The sequence below is a fragment of the Theobroma umbraticum genome, unplaced genomic scaffold, assembly GCF_002168275.2.
Source record: "Theobroma umbraticum cultivar Fairchild unplaced genomic scaffold, ASM216827v3 scaffold_239.0, whole genome shotgun sequence".
Taxonomy (NCBI): Eukaryota; Viridiplantae; Streptophyta; class Magnoliopsida; order Malvales; family Malvaceae; genus Theobroma; species Theobroma umbraticum.
In genome coordinates this window covers 1,188,241-1,200,008 of record NW_018397279.1, presented here as the reverse complement: position 1 = coordinate 1,200,008, position 11,768 = coordinate 1,188,241, and the positions used below count along the sequence as shown (strand labels likewise).

Below are 11,768 nucleotides of genomic sequence, written 5' to 3'. Positions count from 1 at the left end.
TTCCTGATTCTGTGAGGACAGAACCAGAACCTGGTTGAGGCAAACTTTGTAACGCGAGGATGCCCGGGAATTTCTATCGACTTGCATTTGGTATTTATGCTGGAAATCAAGAGCTCTCGACTCCCTCTCTTGATGAAACCCAACAAGGAGACTGAAATAAATTATTGTCTTGTCAACAATGACATAGACATTGGGCAAAACAAGAACAGCTAAGCATTGGAGAGCAAACAAGACTTTTGGCTATGATCAGGATAATGTATTGGAGTTTAACTTGTTGTCTGCCTTACCATACTATTCCCACCATCGATATGGCCACAATGTGCATGGCTTAATTGCATGTCCTTATCCTTAATCAATCACCCATTACCCAAAATGCTTTACAGATTAGACATCATCTGCTCTATGTACAATTTGTGAAGCCAAGATTCAAAAATGTTTTGATGGCCTCTCCAATTTTCCCCATCCTCTGATCAGACAAAATGTATTTCTAGGTAGACTGATGATGTAAGTTAAAATAAACAAAGACAAGTTTGTTCGCCACAAGTTTGATGTTTACAACGTAAAGTTGCCATCGCTATACTATAAATGGAGAAATGGCGTGTTCCATTGAACAAAACTCTATTCACGAGAAATAGTACATTTTGATTCACAGGAAAAAAAATGGTACTGACAACATCCCAATGTGGCGTTGAGCACTCAAAAGAAGTAATCTCATCTCACATCTCACTAATCTACTACCATAAAAAGTTCTCTTATCTTACAAAAAGAACAGATCAGGACATGGGATAAACTTGGAAACTGTGGTACAAGCCAGCTGCTGGATTAGCAAGAAAGAACAAATGCAGTATTTTATCCCGATCTTTTCTACAGCAACTATGCACCATTCTCTGTTAAACCGAATGGCAGGAAATGTTGCTGTTGGATGATGCTCAGCCGCAAGTCTTTTCCTACATTTGAAACCTCCCAGTGAGTAAGAGAACTCCGGACCTCGAAATGAGATGTACTTTTTTACCCAGATGGCAATGTCCTCGGCGCGGGCCTGAGCCTGAGGGGTCTTTAGAAGCATATCAAGGGTTGCAAATTCGTGAACTGCATCCTTGTATTCAAGAACAGGCGCATCAGCATTTACCTTACAAAGCGCCTCTGAGGAAGCAATAGCCCGGTCTCTCATCCAGTCATGTTCTGCTGCAACTGTCAGTGTTGGGGGCATGAGCTTCCGAGGTGGGCCCTTGTCTGGGATAAGTGGATTGGCAGCTGGGTGGTCAAGGCTCAACTCTTCCTCAGGAAGAAAGAGTTTCCATGCAAGTATGCACATTGCCTTTTCATAGAAGTAGGAGTTTGCCAAGTGTTTGCATGGCATTTTCCAAGTTCGGAAAAAATTTGGCTTTAAATAAGATTTTCAAACATTTATGCAAGTGAAGTGAACATTGGCTATAAATACTATACTTGAATGCCAAGAATCTCTTGGCATTGATGCTTTTGATAGACAATGATAAATGAATCCCATCGCAAATTGGTGCTGCCTTTTATTTTTTGTCTTATCACTGAATATGAAATGAAATATCTTGCCAAAACCATCATCTGGTTCTGGTTACAAGAAAAGAACAGGTAAAGAACATGCATTAACATTTTATATACAAGCAAACTGCTAGAAATGATTGGAAGCAACATAGGAGAAAACAAACTGAAATTGTAATAAAGACCAGCTAGAAAACCCCCTAACATGGAATCTGCAGCAGGGGAAGTAGGCAGAGATTCCTGAGGAGACATCACCTTTACAACCATCCTCTGTCCCCTCTCACAGTGCCTGGAAGCTCCACTAATGAAGTAAAATGTCCCTGCATGATCCAAAGTGAAAACTGAGTTCCCATTGTTGGAGAAGAACTTGGGCTGTGTCGAATTGCAGTTCTTATAATCCTCCTCAACCACCTCCATTACTGAGTCCTTTCTAAACTTAAAACCTCCACAAAAACATTCAAAAATCAGAACTATGAAAATGCAGAACGATGATACGATTTAAAATTTAACAGTTAACTATCCTTGTTTTTTACTTACGGATGGTATCACCAATCATTGTAGATTTTGGTGTCATTTTCAGGAGGGACAACCCAACCTTTGCTGCCACCAACTTGGAATTCCAAGGAAGAGACTAAGGAATGTTGCAGGGAAAACAGGAGGATCACTGAAAATAACAGTGGTTTGGAAGCCATTGGCTAAGCTTTTTGGGAACTTTTCAGTAACCAAAAAAAAAAAAAAACCTGGAAGACATGTGAGATTGGTTGTAGGGGAGTGGTTCTTGTGATCATGTGAGTCGAGTACTGGCAGGGGGCTTTGATACGTGGAAACATGGGTAAGAGTCAGTTACTTTTGATGGGGGCAATGGGAGGCAGCAGTTGAAGAGAGATTCTTTTCTGAATAAGTGAGCTGCTTCAATGCTTACCCAAAGAAAAATAAAAGTTAAATAATAGCAAAACTCATGTAATTAAATTACCTAAACAAGTTTCTTTTTATTTATTTATACCCAATTGAACTCATTTTTTTTATTTTACTTAATTGAACCATTATCTCATATGATAAAAATAACATATATTATTCTTAACGATAATTATTACTTTATATATATATATAAATTATTGACATGACATATTGCATTATCAATTTTAATTGATTGTGATTGTTAACATGACATGTCACATCACAAAAAATTTTACATCATTTTACATCATCGTATTTAATATATATATTACGTCAAATTTTACAATACCACAAGTGACAATTTTCACTGAAAATAACATTAAAATTTTATTACAAAATAAGAATTTAAATAAATAAAAAAGTATATATAAATAAATAAATAAAACTTAATTAGATACGATAAAAATATACTTTATTCAAAAGGTTTTTTTGTTATTTTAACAAAAACAAAACTAGAGTTGCTGAGACCTTTATAGTCCTCAGTAGATTTGACTTACAAGTAATGAATCTCAATATGATCTGATGATAGAAAGTACAAGGGGATAAGACACATACGACTACAGACTTCTATACCAAAAATTCAAGTTAATAATGCAGTATTCAACACTTGGAACTATCATGAATTTGCAGCGAAGGAACCAAGTCCATGTAATTGGTCCAACTATGTTTGTTTTTCTGAACCACCTTCGTTTCTTACCTACTGCTTTCAAGTTTCATGCTTGAGAAACTAGGCTAACAGCCATGGATGGCTACTTGTTTTTGTATGCCAAAACATTCCAAAGCTTTAAGGATTTGAAATCAACATAAACCCAAAACTCGAAAACTGCAGGCCATTGCATTCGGACCAATATCCAAAAATGATTATGGACAAAATATTGACATCCTACATCATACAATTTCTATATCCCTAGAGATAACTGATCCTGATTCTTGGTTAGACATGTTGTAGCTTGCATTCTGCTTGAAAGATTTATTGCTAAATATCCGGGCAAGGGCACTCTTTGTTCTCCGAATTGGTTGAGCCCCGTTGTTCGATCTGCTGCTATCATGATTCTTTTTGGCCAGATCCTCAGATAGTGTGTTGACAAGATTCTCAAAATGTCGCCAGTAAGTCGGATACCTTGACACAGATTTGGTCATCCCTCGTAACCTTTATTATGAAATGGAAATGATGTGGTTAACTTAACAAGCGTGGTAGAAGCATCAAAAATGAAAATAAATAAATAAATTAGCTGCATTCTCACCTTCGGGTTAATGCATCAAGTTCAGCTCGCCTACGCTCAGATTCAGGTGGAGAGCCAATATTTGAAATCTTCAACCTTTCAGGATCACCAGACAGCAAAACTAATTTGCCTAAGTAATCCTCTTCTTCCTCAGAAAGATTCTCTGCTTTGATTTGCTCCTTTAGTATCAGAAAGGGGTTAAGAAACCAATCAAAGAAGGTGTCTTTTGGTCTGTTTGTGGCTGTTATTTCAGTATTATCACCTACATAAAAGCAATTCTTTACATGCTGTCAAAGCCATTTGAAAGTTTGTAACAAGTACAATAAATCTCTTTCATAAGAAACATAATTTTGGGAGGCCTAAATAAGAGGAAACACATTTACTTACTCAACAATATGCCAGATTTATTGGCATTCACAGAGCGCAAGAGTGCCTGAAGAAGGCAATAAGCTGGTAAGCCTATGCTGACGACACTACTTCCTTTGCTAGACTTGGCATCTTCAATGTCTTTAGGAGTTATAAGCCCTTCAGAAACCATTTTTTCCCCATGGCGGTGGCACTCCTTAAATAAGCCCTCAAGTAGCTACATTAATTATAAACAAACTTTTATTTAGCACCTGACTATTAATGAACTCCTTAAAATATGAATATCTTCAAAATTTAGTATCAAAGAACCATTAGACGCATACAAGGAAATACTGGTTTTATTCCAAATGGAAACATCCATACACACACAAACCTCACCTCAAGTGGCTTCAAATCAATCCTTGTATTTGTAAGTGAGTCAACACGAGCAGGAGGATGAGGTTTGAAGGAGTCAGAATTTGTGAACGAGCTTGCACTAGAGGTGGATTCCTTTTTGTTTCTACGATACTGAGGCCTGTTTATAAAAGAAAACTTGTAAAATTTATCAAGCCGTATATATCACTATTACAAATTATTAGTGCAGAATATAACCTGGGAAAGCAAGATCCTTCTGGCATGTCAAGCACATCGTTGCTGTATTCATCATAGATGGACACGGAAGCAACAATGTAACAAAGCCCAAACCAAAATGAGGACCCCTGCAATCCAAACCCCACAAAATCAAGCTATATTTTTAATGGAAATAAGGATAAGAAAGACATGGGTTTAGGTCTAATGTGATCCCATGGTGTCAAACATAGTGGAATAAAAAAGGAGCCATTAATCTAGAACACTTGGGTGAATTCAAGAAAAAAACCTCAGACAAGAAACAATAAATTCCAGATTCCAAGATTAAGTGGAACCATTGATGATTAAACAACAATTAATAGGAGCCAACACAATCACTGATTGCACCATTCGCTTTAGGTGAAAATCACATGTATAACTTCACTCAGTAGTCAATGAAATCTCAAAATGCAAATATCAACAGAAAAAAAAATGGAACCATTTCAAGTAATAATAATAATAACAATAAACGGAGATTTGAAGTTTTGTTTTCAAACCAAGCATGTCAACTTCTAAGCTCAAGTTATATGCTGTATTGATGAACTTCCACATGCCTATTCAAATGAAAATTAATGGACAACAATATTTCATCAGAAGACTTAGCAAAGGCACTAAAACTATGTAAAAGATATAAACCTGATAAACAATCACCCCTGCATAGGCACCAAGGAAGATACTAAAGACCATCGAGCCCAACACTGCCCCAACAACAGCCAGTGGCCAGAGTAAGATTGCAAGGCCTGCAAATGGTACGCATATTGTCTCCAAGAAAGGGCCTTCTCGACCTATAAGGTCATGAAATAATCTATTCCACCCCTTAAAGAGCATGTAAGGACTTTTCCATAGGGCAATAAGTGAAATCACTGGCAAATCAACCATAAAACCAAGCACTGCAGCTATAAGAGCTAGAGGAAGATAAAGAAATCTGCAATGAAGTTCATGGAAACTCAGTCAACGAAAAGGGAATTATTTTCTGGAATAAAAAAAACAACCTCCCACAAAGCTTAACTGCCTTGCTGTATAGAAACCTAAATTGCAAGCACACCTGCCAAACTCTCTTCATTCATAATTGGCTTTTTACCTTCTACAATATAAAATTTAAATGAACTAGTTCGTGGACAATACTTGCTGTATATATACTTTGAAAACCACAATTATCCTTTTATTAATTTTACCCATATAGCATTTCTAATGAAGCATTTAGTATTTATAGCAGTTAAAGGTAAAAATTATCAGTTTTATGTACAAACCTCTATATTTGAGGAACTGAAAACATATAGCATACACTATTGCCAGAGCATTACAAACAATTATCATCACAAATAAGGGAATATTTTCATAACACCATCTCTTCTTTGTAAGTTACCTAAATGATCAAATAAATTTGGGAACTAGCCAGATGCAGCCACCAACAAAGTCTGGACAAGAGAATTTACTTGATCTAATTTCTTAGCAATAGAATCTATAATGCATTTGCTTGACTCTACGAGTGAAAAACACCAGTGAACTCACAAAGAAAAGACTATATGTTTTGATCAACTTATTGACTACTGATAGTGGGAGAATCTTGTCTGTGATCCTAAGCATTTCAGGTATAATAGGCATAAAAATTGAGGAAGTTAAAAGCAGCAAATCAATTATGAAGGAATAGAATGATGTAAGGCCTCAAAGTTATAAGTTAATGGGCTGTCATTTAATTCAAAACTCATTATCTGGGTTGCTGAGGGTCACATGATCAAGGCATAAATGATTCACTTGGCCAATGACAGCAACATGACTTAAAACAGGCAGCAAGAACAGCATATCTACCCGATCTCATAGTATTTTCCATTTGGAGGCTCTTTCTGTCGCAACTCTTCCATATATGAGGTGAAGGAATGGAAACAAACATCGTTGAAGTCCCTGACAAAAGTGAAGCTTCCCTTGACAGTGCTCCAAGTACCATCCTGGAAGCAGAGTGACATATAAGTCTCCCTCCCAAGATACCAGAACAAGAGAAGTTAACACATGTAAAAAGATTATCAGAACAAGGATACCTAAGACATACATAAAAACAGTGGAAAAACACATTAGTCTTTCCTTCTCCTACAGCATCAAAAGTGGCAAACATTGGTGAAAGAAAGCCGTATAATATCCCCCCTATAATGCTTCCAACAATGCCAACCATGACCCATAATATCAATAAAACTGGTAGGCATACGCAGATAAGGAGCTTCAAAACTGGCCCTAATAGTTTAGCTCTGCCCAGTAAAGAATTAACAGAATAAGAGACAGAATACAATAATGTAATATTGAGGCAGAGCAAATGGAAAAGTCAAAGGTCAAGCAGATCACCTCACAATGCTATAACAAGTCCGGTAACCATGAAATGGCAGAAGGCCCAATATGATAGATGAGTTTCCAACTGTCATTATAAGACATATTGGTGCGCAGAAAATGATTCCTGAAGATATAGTGCAGTAGAAGGTTTGAATTGTTTAGTTCGATGCTAATGCTTCCTTGTTAGTAGGTGTGTACAGACCAAATGCAAAATGCACTGCATTTCATAACTAAAATGCCATTCTATTTTCTCAAAACAGAAAACCTCAAACACCAGTATCAGGAATGGATTTTACATCTTATCAAGCAGAGGAACTACCATTAGCAAATGCCTAGAAAGGAAAAGTTTACAAAAAAAGGAACCAAGCTGGATTAACCCTACAGCCTTTATATCTTTTTCATTTATTGCTAACAAATGCTGTTCTACAGATAAAAATAATTTACAAATCACAAAGGAAAAACTAACAATAACTAGTAAAACATATATTTAATTTAAACAAAAAAGCTCTAGATGAAAAGTATCATTTTGTACCTAGATCACATTCAAATGGAACATATTTCCTTAGAATTTAAATCCTCAAAGTACCAATTTATGGAACAAGAAAGAAGCAAAACAACTCAAAACAAGAAAAACAAATTTAAGGCACTCACCTTTGATTGTGCCTAAAAGCAGCAAGCCAATGAAGTAAGGTAGAAAGCATATAAAGTTCCACAAAGTAGCCAAAAATCCCTTTGGAGGCTCCATATTGCTGCTAACTACTGACCTTCCAGATCTCCATAAAATTCACTATAATCCCATCTCAGAAATACCCCAAATCCTCCCTGGAAAACACCCCAAAAACGAAAAAGCCCAACTTTTATCCTGTCCCAGTTACCGATAGAGATCAAATAAAACAACAGGAATATAAAGCAAAAACAAAACCCAGTTCACTAAAACCAATTTGCTTCAAAACCCAACATCAAAAACTTAACAAAAAAATGGATATCCGTTTTCCTCGTTCTAGCTCCAAAACCATGGAACCTGCAAAAAACTTGAGCCTTGGTTTTCTCAAAGTTAAAAGCTTTGAATGTTGAAGGGTCTTTGAATGAATAAAAATATTTGAAAAATATCACATGCGATGTGCGGATGAAGTAAATTTGATGGTCGATATACCGTTGTTTATCTAAAGCTTGAATTTGAGAGGGAATCGTGGACAGAGTAGTAACTGTCAAGAGCTTGGAATAAGAAAAGAATTCCTTGGGTTCTCTTCTCTGTATTCTTATTCTTTTCTCCCTTTTTTTCACTAATAATTTTGCTTTATTTATTTTTATTTTTGCTTAAACTGAAAGTTAAGCAATCTTCAGATACTGTGCCACCCTCTGACTCAGACGATAAACATATTAAAACTCGAAACGAGGTACTTTGAAAGCTGTATCTTGGCAGTCCTGTCAGCGTAATTAACGTTAAAAACTTGAACTAGAACACTGAGTTTCCTCTAAAAGATAACTAAAACCAATTGATTTCCGAGCGTAACTAAAATAAGGCGTGGAAGCATCAAAACATGGCTCTGGCAACGTCATTTAAAAAAATGGAGTGATTTTAACAGAAAACCGGACTAAGTTGTTGAGCTGCACGCTTCTTCATTATGATGCCACGTTGCAAAGTAATCCCACTGGCTGCAGAGTGAGAAAAAGAGCGCGTGGTATTAGACGTTAGTCTTGCTTCAGCGACCGGTCGGTCAAACAGGTTGTGGACGGAAGGTGCCGCTTTATTACCTAATTATTTAGTAATTTAAATTTTGTAATGATGGACAAATTTATCAAAGTCAATTTTTTCATTAAAATAAACAAATAAATTCATAAATATATATTTATTTATTTATTTGGAAAGAGAACTCAATTTCTCTACGTTCGCACCTAATTACATCAAATATTCGGATATAATTTATATTTATAATAAAATAAATTAAAAAATAATTTTTTTAAAAAGTAAAAAATATTGTTAATAAATCATAAACATAATAATTAATTAATATTTATTAAGTCTTGCTCTCCCTAACAAAAGTAGCTCATTTTGGTTTTTTATAATTTAAATACGAGATTTTTATAATAAAATTTGAAGTCTAATTGATTAAAATATTTTTTTTAAAACAAAAATATAAATAATTTTTACAACAATAATAACAACAGAGTAACTTTTTTAATATGCAGAATTCAAGATAGATAATTTGTTGAATTTTTTAAATATTAAAAAATATATCAATTTTTTATAAAAATTATGTATTCGAGATTAATATTAATAAAATATTACTAATAAGATTCAAACTTAAAACGATTTATGTTGAGACAAATGAACTTTCAAATTAAGTTAATTAAAGAGTTTTTATAACGATTTTTTTTTAATAATGATCCACTAGTGATTACAAGAAATTTTTTTTAAATAGCAATTTAGCTAATTTTAATAAATACTTTTAAACACTCCTTAATTAATAAACCTTATTTTAAAACTCGAACTCTTTTCTATGAATAAAAAATGTGAAAAAGAATATAATTATATACAAAACATGTTACAATGAGGAATTTTGTATGTTATGTCACTTTATGCCATCATTGATACTTTTCTTTTCTTATTTACACATTAAATTTAAAAAAAATTCTTTCAATTTAAAAAGAAGATAAAAAAAGGGAAGTTAAGGCAAAGTTAAAGCACATGTACTTTATTTTGTGCATGATTTTGAAAGTTCTAAGACAAATTGCAGTTAAACTTGATCCACAAAGTTTTGATTCCAATCTAATTTTCAGAATAATAAAAAAAATTTAATTAAAATTAACATAAAATATCAATCAAAGAATATTCAACCTAATTTAGGGATTTGATAAAAATAACCCATAATTTGACCTTTCTAGTTGGAAAGTTGGGAGGCATCCCAGTTTGGGATTCATATATATATAAATATATATATATATATTATTTTGGGGAAAATTGTAAATGTGACAAGTGGTCCACCCTTTTCTTTTCTCATTTTGCTTTGTTACATGAGTGGGATTCCTTTAAGCATTATTTTATTGTTTTTTGCTAACCTCTTTATGCCCAATTGATAGGAAAAAACAAAGTAATAACAACTGTTTACTCTATCCTATCCTACAAAAAGTGGCATCTCACTCTCATTTATCTAGGTATAATAATTTTAAAGTTAATTAAAATATTATTTATAATAATTTTTATATTAAATATAATAGTTATAATTAGTTAAATTTTTTTTATCCTTTGTAAGTAACTAATATAATAATTTTAATATATTGAAAAAATATTAGTTAATATAATAACTTTAAATAGCACTTTCAAGGTACCCTTTGACAAATTTCTTGATTTTATAATATTGATCTACTCAACACATAAAATAAAAAACATTAAGCCAAGCTAGAAGGCATTTTTAAGATTAATTAAAATATTATTATAATAATATTCTTGTGTTAAATACAGCAATTGGCAATTAATTTGATGATTTCTAATACATTGGAAGAAGATATTACTTATTATAAAAACTTTAAAAAAAAAGCATTACCACTCATAATTAATTAAATTATTATATTATTAAATACACTATCAATAAAAAGTGTTGAGATTATAAGCATGTTTAGGTTTTGTTGCACGTTTATTTTGCTATTAATTATAAATAAATATTTAAGCATGAAGTTAATATTTTTTGTAAGTTAATATTTTTTGTTAAATGAACGCATGACAAAAATATGTATCTTGTGGGTCTTTTTTATTCTTTCCCTAATTGTTCATTAAAGCATAATTATTTTGTTAATTTGAATGATAGGTTTAGTCGATACCTAGGTTTTCAATTAAATTATGTTGAAAGGAAAGAATAATGTTGGAATGTTGTGACCATTAGGGCAAATAAGTTATAAGATTATTCATTAAGAATAACTTATAATATAAGAGAGAACTTAATATTGTTTAACTTGATTTCATTAATAGCATATCATTTTTCATGATAAAATTATTTGCACCATAAAATAGACAATTTTTTTTTATTTATGTTAAAGTGCCAAATGACCTCATTTTTGGCCAAAAGGCCAAGAGCCAAAAATAAAAGATGAGTTAGAAAGGCTACATATGTAATTTCATCCCTCATATTAATAATAATAATAAAATAATATAAGCGTCAATTATTTGATCGATGTCGAGGGAAGGATTCCCTAATTAAACTAATCAACCAACTTCTCAACTAAAGTCGATTGATTGAACCATTTTTGGTCGAAACCATCAATTTGGTAGTTTTTAATCGCATGGATGTTCAGTCCTAGCCGAAAACACATTTAATGTTCATAAAATTTTATTAAAATGAAAATTCAAAATCATATTTTGAAATAACTATAAAAATTTTATAAATAAAAAATAATAAATATAATTAAAATTTGATATTAAAAATTATTTTTTATAATTGAATATCTTAAAATCACTATCTAAACTTGTGACAAGTAATAATTTTATTATTTAAACTGTAATTATAAGATATCTTAAATTTATTTAATAAAATAAAATACAATAAAGTTTCCGATTATAACATATTTATGAACATCGCTATTACGTCTCGCTTTCCTATTGTTAATCATTTCTTTTTCTTCACTCGGTCTATATTTATACGCCAAGAGCCTTCCGTCACGTAAACACTTACTAGGTAATTTGATTAACATCGAAAATTAGCAAATACATGGACTTTGGTTTCTCAGATAATCCTTTCCCACTACGAAGACTTTCACACTTTCAAGAATAGTAAAGATGGGGCA

The 11,768-nt window shown here is 32.8% G+C and overlaps 1 protein-coding gene across 2 annotated transcripts; it reads right to left on the bottom strand.

Annotated features, from left to right (window-relative positions):
• Window positions 1-3,279: 3,279 nt before the first annotated feature.
• Window positions 3,280-8,401, bottom strand: LOC110427878 (putative membrane protein At3g27390). Of its 2 annotated transcripts, XM_021443512.2 has the most exons (11): window positions 8,143-8,401; window positions 7,641-7,811; window positions 7,005-7,113; window positions 6,718-6,910; window positions 6,480-6,616; window positions 5,307-5,595; window positions 4,656-4,762; window positions 4,443-4,578; window positions 4,086-4,281; window positions 3,720-3,960; window positions 3,280-3,625 (listed from the first exon to the last, which is right to left on the bottom strand). In XM_021443512.2, the coding sequence occupies exons 2-11, from the start codon at window positions 7,732-7,734 to the stop codon at window positions 3,364-3,366; spliced, it is 1,764 nt and encodes a 587-aa protein (XP_021299187.1). In that variant the 5' UTR covers window positions 7,735-7,811; window positions 8,143-8,401; the 3' UTR covers window positions 3,280-3,363. The 2 variants fall into 2 exon arrangements, with proteins under 2 accessions (XP_021299187.1, XP_021299188.1); XM_021443513.2 differs by having other exon boundaries at window positions 7,641-8,401.
• Window positions 8,402-11,768: the final 3,367 nt, after the last annotated feature.

What these genes read in the sequence shown, in the direction of transcription:
- LOC110427878 (XM_021443513.2), bottom strand. Translation starts at nt 7,734, where the DNA reads ATGGAGCCTCCAAAGGGATTTTTGGCTACTTTGTGGAACTTTATATGC. An exon ending in TGTTTTTCCACTGTTTTTAT is followed by an intron (nt 6,617 to 6,717) that starts GTATGTCTTAGG and finishes CTCTGCTTCCAG; the next exon opens with GATGGTACTTGGAGCACTGT. An exon ending in CTTGATGCATTAACCCGAAG is followed by an intron (nt 3,626 to 3,719) that starts GTGAGAATGCAG and finishes TTCATAATAAAG; the next exon opens with GTTACGAGGGATGACCAAAT.